General features: G+C 34.6%; 1 protein-coding gene across 1 annotated transcript in view; it reads left to right on the plus strand.

Moving 5' to 3' along the window:
* Window positions 1-805: 805 nt before the first annotated feature.
* LOC135087041 (uncharacterized) overlaps window positions 806-20,879 on the plus strand; it is a 116,552-nt gene continuing 96,478 nt past the window's right edge. The window contains exon 1 of the mRNA XM_063981891.1: window positions 806-884. Coding sequence (XP_063837961.1) covers window positions 806-884 — 79 coding nt within the window. The remainder of the gene's footprint in view (window positions 885-20,879) is intronic.

The following is a 20,879-nucleotide window of genomic DNA, read 5'->3' on the forward strand; positions in this document are numbered from 1 at the left end:
AGCGAATGATACTTTGGAGTCCATAACTTTCGAGATAGGTATACTGTGTTCATGAAACACTAACTAATGCTAAAATTTAGTATTTTTCCAAATAGACAGAATTTTTACTACTTGTTGCTTTACTTATCCATACACTCAAGTTGGAGCTGTATCCCAAGCGAGCACTTTCCTACTTGTTTCTCGCAATGTTACAGTTATCCTGAAATTTTTCCATTACCGTTGTGTGAAATAGTGGTGGAGCTCCTGCTGGATATGGAATGGAATATTTTTGTGTAGGCAACAATTATAGTACTTTTTAGAGAGGAAATCTTTATTATAACTTGTTTTGCATATTTTCGTTCCCAATGACGTTTATTTAGGGCTATGAAAAAGTTATCCTTTTTGTAGTGATTCTCAAATATAATATGTCCAAAAGAAACTCAACTAAATATACTAAAGTAGAATAAGTTTTATTTCCACATTCCAGGTCTCATGCTACGAATTTGCGCGGGCTGAGGCTTCGCGGCGTAGCACGCAGACGCGTCACGGGGCAGGGGTGTGTAGGGCGGGCGGGGTAGCTTTATAAGGACCGACGGGCCGCCCGCCCTTCACCATTCCGGCCGCTTCCAAGTAACAGTACGGTCTCTCCCGCCCTCGGGGAGCGGGACGCGAAAGTTCTTCATGCTGTATCTCGCTACCACGGTTTCGTAGCGGATAGTTTCTCTCGGGCGATAACTTAAAAATCTCACTCAGTGGACGGTCGGAAAAATTACCAGGCCTCCGGGCCTTGTTATTCGCGATAATGATAACTTAAAAAAAAACGAAAATGTCTCTCGTAGTGAAACTTAACCGATTCAAACTACTGAAATGCAAGGGCGAGAAGTTCGCGCGCTTGGAGTTCAGAGGTAAGTTGTAGAGTAAGGTTTATTTATTATGTATGTTTTACAGGAAAAAAATGGCTAAGGCGACTGTCTTCCAGCTTTGCAACCTGCCTGGGCGAGTTTGTTGTTAGTTTAACTTCAAGCGGAAAAGTTTCTGTCGTTTGACAAAGACATTTTAACAGAAAAACGTTGAGTAATTTTTTATGAAAGTAGAATATTTTATTCCGCTATGTATGACTTCATTTATAATTTAGGGGTGGATGGAGAGGATGAGAAGAAGACCGGCTTTATTAAACAATGTTCAACATCGTTTTGCCGTTTCTTCTAAGTACTTTCGGCGGAGGCTGCAGTTCTTCATAAAGTTGGTGTGTTTTCTGGATTTTACTTAATAATTTTAAATACCTGATTATACAAGAAACAGACGTATTAATTGCTGTTTCAAAAGTTTAAAACAAAAAAGATATTTTTAACTTTCTTTTGACGGATTCAAACAATTTGCAGAAATAAAAAATATGGATCTAATAAAAACACATGCAATAGTTACTATAAATTCTGAACAAAAACGGTATTTTTAGTTTTACTCCGCTAGAAATGTTGCATTTTCATTCAAATTACAGGGCAACAAATTATGATTTATTCTGGCGAGCAATTTATAACGCAACCGTGCAAATGCATACATTAAAATATGCGCTTTCACACAAACAAAAGCTAGTTAGAAACCAACTAAAATAATCTCTGGAATATTCCATTGTGTCCATTTACCGAAATAATACAACAAATGACGATTTTTAACAATTTTTTCACACTAAAACGGACGAATTAATAAAATAAGCTAGTTAAAAACCTTTATTGTAGAAAATAAATTACTTTTATGATTTTTAAATATGACTCGGAATAGGACCTTTTTAAAAAATACTACGTCACAAAACTTTAACCTATTTTACATATCGACACCTTCAGGTTCAATTGTCGTATAAACCATTTTGGCCAAATCGAGTTATATATACCATTTTAATCAGAATTTTTTTCTCTATCGAGCTGTATATTCGAAATATTGAAATTCGCTAAAAAAATGTTTATACGCCCCAAAAAACTATAGCCTAAAAGATAAATAAATACCTTATAAACAGTGTAAAAACCGAACGCTTGTTTTTGGTATTTTTGCTAAGATGTATCAACCATACATTTTTTTAAGCCAGGACGTAAAACTCTCTCGTATTTGAAAATGGTTTTTACGCCTAAAGACATGGCGTTTTATGTCCAGATTCAATGTCGTAAGTCCACGTATTCAATATGGTAATTATCTGTTTCATATTCATATTCATTTATTTATTGCATCACATATGTATGTATGTACAGTAAGTAAGTTTTTCTTATTTATAAAGTTAAAGAAAGTTGATTGTTTCTACTTTTAAAGATAATAACTAGATATATAAGGTTGCTTTCCAGGTCCAGTACATCCGTGAATAGGGATGATGACTGGGTCATGAAATCGAAATTCTATTTAGTCCGTCAGACAGAGAATTAGAAAATTTAGACTCATATTTTAAATTTTTCCCATAATCGAAGAATTACAGTATTATATTGAGTTGAAATGTCGCGTGACGTCACTTTTGAGTAAAAATTCTACTCAAGCGTGACGTATCGCGCCATTTCAACTCGATGTAGCACTGTTATTATTAAATTATGAAAGAAAATAAAAAATATGAGTCTCATATTTTCTAATTATCTGTTTGACGGACAAATAATTGAAATTTTGTCATCTAGCCTATTGAAACAAGCCATAGTGTGCTCATGAAGGCTATTTATACCCTTTTGAGATGCTCTGTAATAGTTTATTACTTTACAAGTACTCCAACTTTTAATTGTTGCCAGTAGTGGTTACTTTTAGCTGTAATTTAAATTTGGGTTTCTTGTAAAGATATAAATTCCTTAGAGAGATTCTCAAAAAATTACAAATCCTTCTCCTGAGCTTACTGGGGCTCTTCTCTTTATGCAAAATTTATCATAACCAAACGAAATCAATATGCGTCAGCAGAGAACCATGAAAGCTGTCTTAATGTTTTGCTGTAATTGTATTTTTTTGTTCAAAATTTATGGTGATTAGTTTTGTTTGGAATTATTAGAAATATTATTTGTTTTGCCATAATTTTCCTGCAAAATTGTAAAAAAAAAATGATATTTTTCGTATGCAAGCACATTTATTATTTCTACCTCAACTAAATATAGTTTTTACACTGTTAATATCTTTGTGCAAATTCTCTAAACAACAAAAGCCTGGAAATAGTAAACAATACATTATTTACATACATAGTTTTAATAATACATTTGAATAAATCACTTTATCAATCCCAACTTAATATTATAAATGCGAAAGTAACTCTGTCTGTCTGTTACGCTTTCCCGCTTAAACCTCGCAACCGATTTTGATGAAATTTGGCATAGAGATAGTTTGAGTCCCGGGAAAGAACATAGGATAGTTTTTATCCCGGTTTTTGAAACAGGGACGCGCGCGATAAAGTTTTTCTGTGACAGACAAAATTCCACGCGGGCGAAGCCGCGGGCGGAAAGCTAGTGGGTATATAAACCAAAAAAAATACATCTAATGGTCTTTAAGCCATCAATTTCAGTCTCGTGTTTACAAAAAATTCAAATACGACGTAAAGAGTTATAAACCACCGAGTACCTTTTTCAACGACGTAACTCCAAGCTAACTTTAAAACTACTGAAGATGCCCATTTTTTAAATATTTAGACTATTTCATTGCAAAAATTGAAAAATGTTTTCTCTTGGACATTTTTTTATAACTTCTCAAATAAAAAAGTTACGATTTTTTTATTAAAAAAAAAAACGTTTTTTGGCTCTCCTGAAAAGACCTGAATGTCTCCAACTTCCTCATTGGCCCTAGAGCAATTCCAAGTATACCATCAATAAAAGCCTAATTAGAGTCATCAAACCTCTCAGTCATTCAATTAGAGCCATTAGAACTTCATAACTATGAGTTGTTTTCTATGTGTAAGCTGAGGACACGTGTCTCCAGCTGACACATCTGTATCTTCGTTAATATTTATGCTACGATAATGTATTATACCTCAAAAATTACAGTCGAATCCAAATAGTAGGCTTTCCACTTTTCAAGACTTTAGCTCAAATACTGTTAAAACCACGATCAAAAAACTATGTGCGAGCTGGAGTACCGTGTCTCCAGCTTACACATCTGTATCTTCGTAAATATTTAAGCTACATCAATGTTTTATATCTCATAAATTAAAGTCGAATAAAAAAACCCGACTTCAATTCTTTCAAAGCTTTATTTCGAATCGTTTTCGAACTACGAACCGATACGTATGTGTAAGCTGGTGACACGTAACACACGGTGGATTATTAAAACCGTATAAGTTAGAGTTGCGTTTTAAAGATCAAATAATTCGTTATAATTAAAGTACACACGAGACATAATTTCAAATCTCTAGGCCTCTTAGTTTCAGAATTAAAAGCCAAAAACTATTTTCCCGCCAAATAATTCAAATAATGTGTGTCGACTGCGACGTTGCCGTTCCGTGCGTCCACTAGAGCAGTCGAATTTGAACCTAAAAACTAGTAGCGTTTGAATCATTTTTATTTGTAGTTTAAATCATTTAATTTCGATTATAAGAATTTTAGACTAGGAGCCGGCTGATTTGTGTATTGAGTACCTAATAACCTATATTTTATAAATAAATAATAATAAATAATGGTTGAGTCCTGGGAAAGGACGTAGGATAGATTTTATCCCGGTTTTTAAATATGATAAAGATTTTCATCATCATCACAAATCATCTGAAAATTATAAATAATTTGAAAAAATCGAGTATTCGGGTAGCCCTAGTGATACTCTACCTCTGGGCTTCGGCTTGACAGTACTTTTTGGGAAACCTTGTATATGTCGTTATGTTCGCTTATTCTTGTAGTTAATTTTTTTTATTTGATTCTTCAACAAAAGAAGAAGAATTCAATGAGGGTCCGCCAGATGGCAATAAGTAGACGCGAGGTCCAAATGCTGCGTTATTGGTGGATTTTGACATATCTGTCAATGTCATGTCAAAAATAACCAATCATGCAGCATTTGGACCTCGCGTCTACGTATTGCCATCTGGCGGATTTTCCAATCGCGAAAACCCTCATTGTCAACTGTGTTTGTCATAGAGCAAAATCTGTTTGTAACCATGGAGCAAAATATAGTTGTTGCCCATTTTTGCCACTTGACGTAGCAGAATCGTGGGACTTCACGGTATTTAAATAAAAATTAAAGTGGTTGCGTTTAGAAACGCCACAAATATTTGAGCCTTTGGAAACAAGTTCGTTACTTGTATATTAAAATATAATTTTGTTTTACCTAGCTTTTTCTTATTAATAAAATATAGGTTATTAGGTACTCAATACACAAATCAGCCGGCTCCTAGTCTAAAATTCTTATAATCGAAATTAAATGATTTAAACTACAAATAAAAATGATTCAAACACTACTAGTTTTTAGGTTCAAATTCGACTGCTCTAGTGGACGCACGGAACGGCAACGTCGCAGTCGACACACATTATTTGAATTATTTGGCGGGAAAATAGTTTTTGGCTTTTAATTCTGAAACTAAGAGGCCTAGAGATTTGAAATTATGTCTCGTGTGTACTTTAATTATAACGAATTATTTGATCTTTAAAACGCAACTCTAACTTATACGGTTTTAATAATCCACCGTGTGTTACGTGTCACCAGCTTACACATACATATCGGTTCGTAGTTCGAAAACGGTTCGAGATAAAGCTTTGCAAGATTTGAAGTCGGGTTTTTTTATTCGACTTTAATTTATGAGATATAAAACATTGATGTAGCTTAAATATTTACAAAGATACAGATGTGTAAGCTGGAGACACGGTACTCCAGCTCGCACATAGTTTTTTGATCGTGGTTTTAACAGTATTTGAGCTAAAGTCTTGAAAATTGGAAAGCCTACTATTTGGATTCGACTGTAATTTTTGAGGTATAATACATTATCGTAGCATAAATATTTACGAAGATACAGATGTGTCAGCTGGGGACACGTGTCCTCAGCTTACACACAGAAAACAACTCATAGTTATGAAGTTCTAATGGCTCTAATTGAATGACTGAGAGGTTTGATGACTCTAATTAGGCTTTTATTGATGGTATACTTGGAATTGCTCTAGGGCCAATGAGGAAGTTGGAGACATTCAGGTCCTGAAAAGTAGGGTTTTGGTTTATACGACAATTGAACCTGAAGGTATCGATATTATTTAATTTAATACAATTTAAAAACATAATTTTCATAGTTTGACCATGTTAGATTTATTTAACTGGATAGGCTTATGGTAAACTTGATTTAAAATTTGAGGATCGGATTAAACGAGGCCGTTTTGAATAAAAAGGGTTCACCCTCAAATAGTTTATTTTAGTGGGGGAAAATTATAAACATACGTACATAGTTTGGTATTTATGATTCCACGTACTTATTTAATTCTAATATGCTAAAAATTACACAAGAATATAAAAGTTTATGTGAAATTAAGCCAAAGCCAAAGGCAATATTTTGGCGTTCTAAACTTTGTCATGAAATAAATGTGCACGTTTTCGCACAATAAAAAATATGGTTTGCTTTACAATTACTAATTTATATACCACGCTAATTATAATATAATTTAGACACAAATAGGTACAACGTTAGACAGATAGAACTACATTGGAGTTTAAATTAAAATGCCGACCGTCGAGTAAATTACATTTAATTTGTAACCATACTTAATGAACTAGTCATTTTGACTTAAGAACTTTTGAAAAACAGGTTGATACACTGAGAGATTTTATAAGAGTCGAGGCTGAGGCTTTTATTACCAGCACCAGAATATTCAGGAATTTCAGGATGTACTTACGTGTTGAAACTGCTGTTGATAAAATGTACTTTATATCGAAGCTCTCCATACAAAGCGCCGGTCGAGTATAGTCAACACCTGTAGCGTGCACTCATGCATTATGTAACGTGTACGGCACACAACAATTTCACAAGTGCCGATCTTTTTTATTGCCTTATACCTACTGCAGCCATGTGTAAAAACAAAAAGCAGCGAAAAAGGGACCTAAAAATGGGCAGGACTGAAACACTTTTCGAAATTCGATTGAAAAATCTTCTTGTTACAAAAATACTAATGGTATGTCTCTACGAGACGAAAATTACTCGGTAAATTAGCAAAATACGGTTAGTATTTTGCTAATTTACCTATTTAGGATAAATCTAATACAATTGATAGTGTCTTTGAAAATTAGAAATTACATAACGCTAGTATGAGTAATGAGACTTGGAGGTTTTGGAATCGATTGGAATACCAAGATGGGATTTGGAAATTACTATTTTTATAGTGATTCTTAGTTTCCTTATGAAACGGTCATAAAGTAACTTACCTAGTTACTCACTTAAAAGTTTCACTTTTCGACGATTGATAATTTCAAAATAGAGCTATTAAAACCTAAAACAAACTGAAAAACTGAATTACTTATTATACTTCAAAGGCAAAAAATAATAAGTCAGTAATAGAAAGTAGAACAACACAAACACAAAAACTTGGTGTTGGTTTAAAAGAAAAACTTCTCAAAACGCCCCTGTTAAGGTAATGAAATCTTAAGGGGGCAAAGTTTGAGATAACTTCGGAACTTTTATCATGGTTAATACCATTCTCGTATTATATCTAAGATTTAACGACTTCGTGTAAATCGTTTAAATTATTAAACGTAGATTAGATACGGCAACTTTTGGACGCTAGTTGAAAATTTAGAATAAACGTAAATTACTAACATGTACGAGTATTTATTTCCTACAAACTATTTATCATCTTAATCATTATTTCAGCCATAGGACGTCCACTGCTGAACATAGGCCTCCCTCAATGCTTTCCACGTTGATCGATTGGTAGCGGCCTGCGTCCAGCGCTTCCCTGCTACCTCTACGATGTCGTTGGTCCCCCTTGTAGGTGGACGTCGCACGCTGCGTTTTTCGGTACGCGGCCTCAATTCCAGAACCTTGCTGCCCCATCGGCCGCCCTGCCCATTGCCACTAATTCAGCTTGCTAATCCGTCGGGCTATGTCAGCGACTTTAGTTCGTTTACGGATTTCCTCATATCTGATTCGATCTTGCAAAGAAACACCAAGCATGGCCCTCTCCATAGAATGCTGATAACACAAGCAGATAACAAAAATATTTTTACTACACGCAGATAACATAAATTATATTAGGTACTCCGGAAAAATCGTAACTTGTAAAAATGACAAAAATATTACGTGCCCCAGAAGATAATTACGTGTAAGTAAGTACGTAAAGATTACAAAAATATTACAAAAATATTATGTGCTCCGGAGACGAAAAGAAAGTAAGTTACACGTTATCATAAAAATTCAAAGTAATCCTTACTCTGGAAAATCACGTAATCTATCAGCAAGATCGAGCTTTCCGTATCACTTGACACCAAAATCTGATATCAGATCTACAATGTGTGAGACATAAAAAGAAGGAAAATAGTCGGAAACTACGAGTAAAGTGGTTTAACTCTATTGTAACCGAAGAAGCAGTTAAGTGTGAGCGGCCACCTTGAAATGAAATATAAAAATAAAGACATGACCTGCTTTTCTACTCAAAGTTCTTATAAATATTTCACATTGGATCCTTATTACACTCGTACCTTTCCAAGTTCCAGTGGAACGACCCAAAACTTTGGATAATCATAATTGGATTTATTTCTGTGAATTCTATAGGAGAGCTTGTAAAATGGTAATATTTAGTAATGGGCTCGTAGCTATTTTTTGAAAAAAATATGTTTATAAATATATTGATGTAGGTTGTTATTACTTCAAACGATTGTTGTCAGTGTAATGAGAGATTTACAATTTAGGCACTTTCGTCTGTTTTTGACTTGAATTGTTTGGTGTCTTTTAAATTAAACCATTAGCAATAAGTTTGGTCGCACAAAACAGGCCCATTTAGAACAAGAAGAGCAACGGTTTTTGCAGGCGTTTGTAATTCGACTTCAAAGGGTGGAGCCACAAAACATCCCTGTAATACACCTGAGAACGTTCTCGTTTGAGATTCCGTATTGAATTACAAACCCAGCGGTGAAAGTTCAGTTGTAATGGCTCAAAATATCACAACATGATCCCACTGAAGTCCGGCAAACGTGTACTATGCAAATAGAAATGTATGGTGAAACGGAAAACCTACATGTTAGAACCATTATTATAAAACATCCAAATAAAAATCCTAAATTAGGAAACTATCAAAAATCGCGGAACATACATGGGGGTGATTTGGATAGCCCTAGTGATGCTCTACCTTAAGGCTTCGGCTTGACAATACTTTTTGGGACACCCTGTATAATACATCTTGTGGTCAAAACCCTGACAATAGGTCAAGAGAAACTTCATTTCTCACTCGAAAAATATTCAGCAGAAGTTTTTAGAAAGTGCCTTCTCTCTAAAAGTCTTAAAAGTACAGTTGCCATGAATCTAATAAATAAATGCCTTTTGAGAGAACAGGAAAGATCAGGGTATTATGGCTCTTGTAACTTACACAACTACCTTTGTAATGCCTGAAGCTTGTTGTAAACCCGCTAACACCCTGTATAGGTATCGACAGATGGCCTTGTAAGTAGGGATGTTATGGATATGTAGTTTCGGTTCTGGATACGGTTACGGATATAGGAATAATATTAAACCGGTTTCGGTTACGGTTACGGATACGGATATTTTTTTATTTCGAATATCCGAAAGTTTCATTTACGGTTACGGATATATTTTATTTCAGATATCCGAAAGTTTCGGTTAAGGTTACGGATATTTTTTATTTCGGATATCCGAAAGTTTTGGTTACGGTTACGGATATCTGTGTTTTAGAATGCAATTTGCCAGTGGCGTAGCTTGGGGGGGGCAGGGGGGGCCATGGCCCCGGGCGGCATATGAAAGGGGGCGGCGGATAAGAAAAAAAACATTGCATGAACAAGAAAAAAAAAGGTCGACTATGTCTACGTTGAGACTAACAAATCTAGCTATACCACAGAATAATAATAAGTACTACGTACAGAAGTTTTACTTCGCGAAGGTATTTAAAAAAATGTATGCTCAATGTCATTAACAATATGGTGTAATTTAGCTTGTCTCAAGAGTCAAGCAAGTTTGTCAGAAGTTTTGTTGACAAACGTCAGTGATCGGTACTGCGCCGAAGCTATAGGGCTGACTTCGGTAAAATGATGTGACGTGAGGTGCCAATCTGCAGAAAATGGCGGAGGAAATACATGATTTAGCATGAATTATCATGAATAATATTAACTACTTATTTACCTCTCAGCGTCTTGAGGCAACTTAAAAAAGTACATTCTGTGTTTTTATTATTATTTAGGCAGTTAAATACTGCACAGTATTTAGTACACCATTTTCTTTATTTTTTTCCATCATACACAAGAATACGCGTGCGTGAGTCAATGTTCGCTCGTATGTGAGGCCTTGTCGAATAGTACTCTTGTAGGGGGCAATCGTGCGTGTTTTGTTTTCGATGTAAACTCGCGGAGATGAACAGGCCTGGCTATACTGGCAATTGAAAATGAGATACAATTTGATATCGACGATTGTGTAAAAGATTTTGCTTTGAAAAAAGCACGAAGAGTACATTTTTAATCTATTTTTTTAAGTAATAGTAACAAAAATATTTAAGGAGCTTACTTACCCCTCTAAAACTTGCGCCACAGATAATCTTTCGTGATTTCTCTTGTTACAAACCGAAATAAAAAAAGTGGTTTGTAAATAGTTAAAGCCATATCTAAGCTACTTTTAAAACCGTGTATTTATTATATTCTGCAAGTTCGAAATTCAAAATTAGCTAAAATGGTAACTTTTAGCAGTAATTAAATCTGTAACTTGCTGCAAATATCTAATGAATTCAAACAAATTATTTTAAAAAATAGCTTCGATACATATTATACATTTTTCAAACCACTTTTTTAATTTCGGTCTATAACAAAAGTAATCAAGAAAAAATATGGTGGCGCTGGTTAGCTAGGGTACAACCCTTAATAATATTAAGCACATTATGTTATTCCTTCTAAGTTCAATGAGCACTATACAGTGTGAGTCACGTTAAAGTGTACATATGAAAATAGATGAAACTTGACCTATTTTTATCGATAAAAAAGAGGTCAAAATTTTTTTGAGATTTTTTTTTAATTTTTTATAGAATTTTTTTTCTTCCAATTACTTATTGTAAAGAAAACGTAATAACTTTTAAACTAAGCAGTATATCCTCATAAAATGAAAACAGTAATAATGCTAAATAACAGGCAATACTAAAAAAATACATAAAATACACAAAAAATGCCAACAAATAATAAAAAATGATACTTTTTGAAAAAAATCTGCTTAAAAATTCGTATTTTTTTGGTTATTTGATAAATTTCTCCAAAAAATGCCCCTATAACAGATGGTTTTTATTACTTTTTATTATTCTCTATCGTATCACCTTTGTAAAACCTAAAATCGCATGTCTCTATCCCTATCACAACATTTGCTATGATCGTTTGAACAAAGGCCTGCCACCACATTTTTCTCCGCTACAGGTAGAGACAATTTTAATTTTAACTAAAATGCTTATTTTACTTCGAAATCTTTTGTTTTTATTTGAAATCTAACTTGTCTTTATCAAAATTACAAATCTAGTCACTTTCAGTTTCGTTGTTAACGAAGCGTTGAATGGCGCGCCCGGAGAGGCTTAATTCAAACGATCATTGCAAACGTTGTGATAGGGATAGAGACATGCGATTTTTGTTTTTACAAAAGTAATATAATAGAGAATAATAAAAAGTAATAAAAAACACCTGTTATAGTGGCATTTTTTGGAGAAATTTATCAAATAACCAAAAAAATACGAATTTTTAAGCAGATTTTTTTCAAAAAGTATATTTTTTTATTGTTTGTTGGCATTTTCTGGCTATTTCATGTATTTTTTTAGTATCGCCTGTTATTTAGCATTATTACTGTTTTTATTTTATCAGGATATACTGCTTAGTTTAAAAGTTATTACGTTTTCTTTACAATAAGTAATTGGAAGAAAAAAAATTCTATAAAAAAATAAAAAAAAATCTCAAAAATTTTTTGACCTCTTTTTTATCGATAAAATAGGTCTAGTTTCATCTATTTTCATATGTACACTTTAACGTGACTCACACTGTATATAATTTAAGATAATATTTACTCTCAATTGACAAATAAATACTTAAATACTTGTTATTATTGTTTATTGTTATACACCTAGTGTTACATAATAAAGCTGAGCTATTTAAGAAAATCAAACTTCCTGTGGGTTTCCAGCAATTGCTTCTCTTTAATGTATTTTCCTTGTGAAGCAGTGCGTGGTAGTTTATTTTGACTTTCAACAAATAAGGTGAATAGTGTACCTGAAGTCCATTCAATATAATATTTAAACTTTGAAATATTTATAATTAAAATAAAGGGCGGCGGATTTCCGGACGGCCCCGGGCGGCGAAAAGCCACGCTACGCCACTGCAATTTGCAATAGTCGTCCAACACGTTTCATTCATGGCCGCACAATTTACATCCAATAAAAAGTAATCAAAAAATAAAAATTGATACTAGATGGCATTATAAAGGTAAATCAGGCTGTTATGCCTTTACTCTATGCTATATAAAAACAATTTAAACTGCCTACATCCGAAACGTTACGGTTACGGTTTCGGATATTTTTTTATTTCGGATATCCGAAAGTTTCGGTTACGGTTACGGATATCCATAACATCCCTACTTGTAAGTGCGGCTTATTTCCCTGCTACAATTTTCCGAGCCCGGGCTACGGTAAGAGAGACACATAAAAGTTTAATCACGCTACAATATGAAATTCGTTTGCAAAAGCAAGTACAAATAAAATATGGTAATATATTTAGGTCTGATAATGAATGTCGTGGAAAATGTAACGTTATCCCGAAAAGATACTTAAAATTCGTTTGAGCATCCACTAGCTAGGAATTCTATATCCTGAAAATATACAATTGAATTTTTTAGTGATGTAGGTACCTACTTTAATTTGTAACGATATCTTTAAACAATGGCATGGATTATTATAGGTATATGTATCTGATTGTTAGATAGAAAGAATAGGCTGCCGAATAATGGTATTTCCAATAGCAATGATTAACTTTTAACGATGTACAGCGGTACCCTTTTGATTCATTTATCAGTTCATCAACGGTTTTAACGTTTAATATGTTACATGGATATGCACTTTAACAATTGATAGGGATAATACGGTTACACTCGTATCTTACAGTCCTAATAAATGTTTTTCTGTAATAATCTTTGGGATCAAAATCAGTGAAAAATGGGAAATTACCTACCTAAAGATTTTCTATTGCAAGTAAGTCTCCATGATGGAGAAAAGAAATTACATACTTCAATAACTTTCACGCATTTTAAATGCGATTGAATAAATATGAAAAGATCTTTTTCGCAAATAACATTTTATAATAAAAGAAAATCATGGAGAAAAGAAATTAACTACTTCAATAAGTTTCACGCATTTTATTATGCGACTGAATAAATATGAAAGATCTTTTTTCGCAAATACATTTTATCATAAAAGAAATCTACGAATTTTAGTATAAAGCTTTCTTACAAGTCACATAAGTAAGTAGTAAATATCTAACTATTCTGAAAACGTGTTCGTGATACGGATTCTTCACTTCGGCTGGGTTGCACCATCTTACTATAACTTTGACAAACGTCAAAAATCTGTCAAACTCCATACAAAAACCACCGGTTATCGTTAAAGTTACGGTCAAAGTTAGGTGGTGCAACTCACCCTTAGAGGACTGGAAAATACTTGTAAGTTCACAATAACCTAGCTTACATGCGTGTTGATTGGTGTTGACAACCAGGTGAATAGAAGAGATTAAAATAAGAAGATTACAGAATTATCTTTTTCCTACTTTTAGAAAATAATAGGGTACTACATAGAATTTAGGCTTAAGTGTGCCGGCCTTGTGAGAAAAAGCTTTTGTTGTATTACAATATCATAGTATATTTTGTATCTTCTTATTGTATTACGAAAAAGTAACCATTTTTTTTTTCAAACTTCTTTGTCATCAGTGTTTCAAGATTTTCTGTGAAGATGAAAGTCATAATCGCCACTTACTCCAAAGTAGGCAGGAGATACCAACCTTTTACAAGTATTTATTATAATATTAAAGCGGAAAGATTTGCTTGTTTTATATTGAATAGGCTCCTAAACTACTGGACCGATTTGAAAGGTTCTTTCACCATTAAAATATTGCATTAGCTTCTATAGCTACGAAGTTTGCCGGGTCAGGTAGTTTAATAATAAAATTATGACCGCCCTTTACACACTGCATCTCACATCCCTTTTATCTCTACTAGTAACATCTTTAAAGGTTCTGATCTCCTCTTTGAGGTTCCACCTCAATCGAATTACTACGGATAGGCCTAATTGAGCTTTGAGCTTATTCAATAACCTTACTAACTATGTAATTATACCTAGGCTAACCACCACCTAACTTTGACCGTAACTTGTATGAAGTTTGACAGTTTTTGACGTTTTTTAAAGTTAAAATAAGATGGTGCAACTCAGCCCTAGAGTTTTAACTATTTCAAAATATTACTTGCAAATACTTTTTAATTTAATTTACTCTATTAAGTCCTTTGTAGATTTTAAGGGTACCTAATTTTAATAACTAAGCACTGATTGCTGAAGCTTAGCGCTAAGCTTCTTAATATGCAAAAATGCTAATAAAATTCACTTATAATAATAGTTATGAAAATTGGTTAGAATATTAAACTCAAACAATGGCTAAAATAAGCTTGAGTTTGTTAATTTATGTAATACCTTTATTACACATTCAGTCACGATTCTCACAATCACAGGAAGGAAGAGTTAATGTATAATTTATAATGATGACTTTACTATAAACTTTCTAGCCAGGGTTTCTCAAAGAACCCCACGCGAAACCCTAGGGGTTCACGACAAAATTTACGTCATGGTGCCAGATTTAAAATTGTCCAAAATTAATCCTAAAATTGACTCCATTTGCGAAAAGAAACAGTGCTTGAATCTTCACATTAATAATAATAAAATTTTATAAAAAAAAAAAAAACCGACTCCAAAAAACCTACACTAAAAAGTAGAAAAATAATTACTTATTTATTAGGACGAATTATTAATATTTATGTAGGTATACCATGATTGATACTTCTGGAGTCGGTGCCAAGATTATGAAACATGTAAAGTTTGCCTGCACCGACTCCAAAAGTATCAATCATGGTATACCTACATAAATATTAATAATTCGTCCTAATAAATAAGTAATTATTTTTCTACTTTTTAGTGTAGGTTTTTTGGAGTCGGTTTTATTTCTTTTTATAAAATTTTACTTATTTCTTGCTTTTTAGTTAACTAATTATTACCTTGATGTTACCACTGAAGGTAGGCAGTACATTGAGACCATATTCTTCATGTCTAGTGTAAAATAATATTCCCTACAAAATACAGGTTACCATATAGGAAACCTAAAAAGACCTTAAACCGTCAGCCCACCTTAAAAACATGAAAGAATACAACTGTTGGTCTATTTGTACTTATAATATTTAAAGAATTATCCTACAACTCCTAAGCATTAAGGAGTTGTACCTACCATGACCAGTTTTTCTTCAAATTCGCATGAAACCACCCTTTTGATAATACCTATTCAACAAAAAAATAATCGTTCAAATTGGTTCATAATCGGCGGATATATTGCGTATAAAAAAGTTCATCCCCAATTTTCCACCCTTGGGGGTGAAATATTTTCTTCAAATTCGCATGAGACCACCCTTTTGATAATACCTATTCAACAAAAAAATTATCGTTCAAATCCCAACTAATATTATAAATGCGAAAGTAACTCTGTCTGTCTGTCTGTCTGTTACGCTTTCCCGCTTAAACCTCGCAACCGATTTTGATGAAATTTGGCATAGAGATAGTTTGAGTCCCGGGAAAGAACATAGGATAGTTTTTATCCCGGTTTTTGAAACAGGGACGCGCGCGATAAAGTTTTTCTGTGACAGACAAAATTCCACGCGGGCGAAGCCGCGGGCGGAAAGCTAGTTGGTTTATAATCGGCGGAGATATTGCGTATAAAAAAGTTCATCCCCAATTTTCCACCCTTGGGGGTTGTTTTTTTATTATTAAATTTAAATGGGACCACCCTTGAGGTATTACCTATACGCCGAAAAAAGATTTGTTCAAATCGGTTCATAATTGGCGGAGTTATCGCGTAACAAACATAGAAAAAAAAAAAAACATACGGGTCGAATTGAGAACCTCCTCCTTTTTTTGAAGTCGGTTGAAAAGTCATTATTCATTGGCAATTTATTTAAATTGAAACCTTATTTTTCTCAATTATTTTCTTTGGGGGATGGGGGGTTTAAATTACTCGTAGCTAGTTTTAAGGGGTTCACTTGGAAACTTTAACGGTTCGTGCAGTCGAAAGTTTGAGAAACCCTGTTCTAGGCAATTCCCTTTGAAATTTATTGTAATTAGCTCACGTTTCGTCTTTTAACACCACGTCAGAGGTACGCACGACCAACTTTTAAACGGGGTTCACATTAGAAAGTTTTGTATATTTCAATATTCATAAAATACTGAAACAACCCACAAAGCCTCTCAATTTTGGGTTAATATAATGGCGACCTTTTTCAGGTACATTTTAAAAACCCATTTTGCTGAAGTTTTTATGTAACAAAACAGTAGAAATAAATAAATAAAAGGATTTTCATTTTTAATTTAGGGCTTTTTAACTTTCTGACAATATCTTTCAGGCTAAGCGTTAAACTATAATAATATTATTTCCTATGATAATCTACAAAAATAAGATTCCACGTCAAAAACAACTATGAAGTTCCTTTGTATTTTGGATTTACATTATTTTTTTCTGTGAAATCCGAGTCGGTTTCTTCTAAATTCAGTTAAATAGGTTTTCAAAGGCACTCGTCTAGCATATTTGATTCTTTTGATATTAAATACTCTGGAGATGTAAAACTATTATAATAGTTATAATAATTATAATTCATTTAGAGCCTTTCATTTCAATCTGGAAAGACGTATTTCTTAAAATCTTTAGGTAGACCTTGCAAATACTTAGGCTAAGTTGCACCATCTAACTTAGACCGTAACTATAACGATAAAAGGTGCTTTTTGTATGGAGTTTGACAGATTTTGACGTTTGTCAAAGTTAAAGTAAGATGGTGCAACTCAGCCTTAGTACCTAACATAAGTTGCACACGGATTTAAGTGGAACCAATTCAAATTTCTGTTAGAGGCTGAAGACTTATAGGGCTCCCCCAACGCGCGCCACCTTTCTTTATCCACAACGAGGAAGCTTTTGGCCTGTATCTCACCTGATGGTAAATGATGATCAGGTCGAAGGTGGAAGCGAGCTTCACCCGGAATCCTCAACCACAGAGAAACTGGCTATCTTACCTCTAACTGCCGGAACAGAACAGTGCTGTTTTCCTCTGACTCAAAAATCTTAGTCTCTTTGGCTTGTCGCATTCAGCTTCAGCCAGCATTCACGAATCCTAACTCCACCTGTTTGGTCGCCATTCATGAAGATTCTTACCACCTTGCTGGAGCAGCATAATTGAAATGTCTCCGAAGACCACTAATTAGCAGTGAAATATAGAAGTTTCCGAAGAAGAAACCTAAAATTGAACCTTATGTTATCGACATTGGACTGGCGAAGAATGTTACTTTCTGCTGTACAGAAGCACGTCAAGCACAGCACGGTGGCTTCTTATGTCCTTAGTAATAGAGGCGATTTTGCCACAAAAGTGTATAGACTAAGCTGTCGTCAAGCACTCTGTTAATTGGAGCCGTCGTAAGGTTCCCGCGCATCTTGACATCGTTTGGAACCAAACTCGCGTTTTAATTGCTTCTAGCCTGGTGGCGGCTTCTTGTAAAGCTGTTTTAACGCTTAAAGTTGGAACCTGAGAATTAATGTTCAATTTTCCCTTTTATTGATGATTGATGCTAATGATGTACGTTATCGGCCACAATGTTGAACTACCCATTTCCGTTTTTGAACTCGCTCTCATCAAATGGTGATTCTTAGCGATAGAACGAGATGACATGAGCAGAAATGGGTAGTTAACACAGTGGCCGATATAAGTACCTATCTAAAATACTACTCAAATTATTCACATAAAGTTCTTATCGAAATAAAAGTTAAAGTCAAGGCTCTATTGTTGTATGTATTATAATATGTATTTAACTAACTTTAGCCTCGCAGAAGTTCTGATAAAAATGGCTAATTATATCCTATGTTCATTTTAATTGAGTTTAAGATCAATTGATCACACATTCTCACAAACTTTAACGTTTGTAATTAAAGTGCAGAGATGCATGGATTTCTATTGTGAATAATGATTAAAGCAAAAATTTAATAGCAATATCATAGTAAGTTGTCACAGGAGGTCCAAAGACAGACCATTCTTTTTACAGTAGAGATTACCTAGAATCGTAAATAATTTAACTCCCGTATTTACAAACGGTGAACCAGCAAATCGAATGCACATAGAGCTCTGTGACTGGTTCGTGTGTCACCCTATGCATCCACGCTCACTGTGGGACCTCAGAGTATGTTTGTGAATACGGGCGTAAGACTCAAATTGACGAGCTTTGAAATATTAGTGGAGATAAACTATTGTGCATTAAGGTCAAGTAGTAAAATACTGCTGAACCGATTGTCACAGGACCTGCAAAGACAGACGAAGCGTTTCCAAGAATCATAGTTGATTATGGAATCAAATTGTTGGATCAATTTAATCGGATCGGTGTTCTAAGAAATTGAATATCAGACAGTTTCTCGTGGCTCAGTTCGGTAGAAATAGGTATACCTACCACATTGAATGTATCAAGTTCAAAATCCCGTCATGGCTATCAAATATTCTATACAAACCAGGATCTGAACAAACTTTAACATGGGTATGGAGCTAAAATCCTTTAAAACAATACTTGTCTTTGGGGATTTGTACTAAAATATTGTATTGTCAGTGTTATGTCGAGTTAATCCTTTGGTTTTGACATTGTCTTTTCAAAGCTTTTTTTTGGATCTAGATTTATAGAAAAAAATACTAAGTTTAAAGAACTTTGCTTTGGTGGTTTACGAGAGGCTGAGCTAGATCTACGTTCGCTTGTGCCTTGTTACGTATAGGTGCATAATTATTTAATTTCAAATTACAATAACTGAAAACACACAAGTGCCTTTCATGAAAAAAAATTAATTTTCAAATGATAATAAAAAATTTCAACTTGAATACGAGTAAGTATTAAATAATACCGGTGGGAGGAACTACCAAAAGAAGTTGATAATAAACCAACAATTAAAGTCGTTAAATTCGGAACATCGTGTCAAACGATATATACAGCCCTACCTTTATCCCCACCCTCGTTCCTGGCCAAATTACATCTAACGCATGAATAAAATACAACTTATGGCTGTCTCCCTCAGAGTGGGTAATTCGGGCACACCCCTGAAATTTCAATGAAAACGTTTCACTTCCTTTGAGGTTCAGTTGTGAAGCACCGGCATTTGTTACGCGAAATTTAAGCATACAGCTTATTAAACTTGAAGAACGTTGGGGATGCTATTTATTTTGTACATCGCTAGCTTTAGCCCGCGGCTTCGCCTGCGTGAAATTAGGGCGCTTTCAAATCTGACGTGTGAGGGCGCTGCAGTGGCGCCGCTGAGGAACGCTTGCGATGCAACTGCTACTTTTCATACAATTTCTAGAAGCGCAACAGCCACACGTCTTTGTCACGGTGTCACTTTGGTAGAGGCGCTGGAACTGCGCTTCTTAAAATTGTTTGAAAATTATTAATGTGTTACAGTGCTTCCACTGTAGCGGTTCCTCACACGTCTTTTAAAATCATACTTCACAGTAATAACGACTTCACATTTATCGTTGTAATGTTATAAATTATAGCCTACTTATGTTATACTCGTATTATAAAATAATACTGTCAACTTTCATCAAAATGCATTCAGTAGTTTTTTATGAAAGAGTAACTTCCGTCCATCCTTACAAACTTTCGCATTTCGATGGTGGAAGTATCAATTAATGTAAGGGACATTTTGGCCAAAATGAGAAATATGATACTCTTCTTCAAAAAAGGCGACAAAACCTTGTTGAAGAATTATAGACCCATCTCACTTCTGAGCCATGTCTACAAGCTGTTTTCGAGAGTCATTACGAATCGTCTCGCTCGTAAGCTCGATGACTTCCAGCCTCTCAAACAAGCCGGTTTCCGAAAAGGCTTTAGTACACCACATATATACGCCACGGCAGATTATACAGAAGACCGAGGAGTATAGTCAGTCACTTTGCCTGGCGTTTGTGGACTATGAGAAAGCTTCGATCGAGACCTGGGCAGTACCTACTACAGTTTCTCCAACGGTGTCAAATTGACTATATCGATACATCGAAGTGTTGAAAGGCTTGTACGAAAACGCCACAATGTCGTTCCGTCTTCAGGATCAAGACTCGAAACCAGTTGCAGCAGCAGACAGGGGGAACTGAAAACTCCGAAACTGTTCACCACCTGGAGAACTGCTTCTGTACTGGAACGGATTCGGCATAAATATCAACGGTGAGTAAATAACCCACCTTCGATACGCACTCTAAAGGTTGGATACTCTACACTCGGCAGTTGTTGACAATTATATATACCTAGTACAAACAGTCCAGTTAGGCTGGTTATAGTGTCACGCGGACCGTCCAGTGCGGATCCGCTCCACACAGCCGATCTGTAAACTTCGAGGAAGCGTTTTAGAGTAATGCGGTCCGCAGGAATCGCTCGCTCCCTAGCAGTTCATACAGATTGGCTGTGCGGAGCGATCCGCACTGACGATCCGCGTGACACTAAAACCAGCCT

Source organism: Ostrinia nubilalis, chromosome Z (genome assembly GCF_963855985.1).
Source record: "Ostrinia nubilalis chromosome Z, ilOstNubi1.1, whole genome shotgun sequence".
NCBI classification, from domain to species: domain Eukaryota; kingdom Metazoa; phylum Arthropoda; class Insecta; order Lepidoptera; family Crambidae; genus Ostrinia; species Ostrinia nubilalis.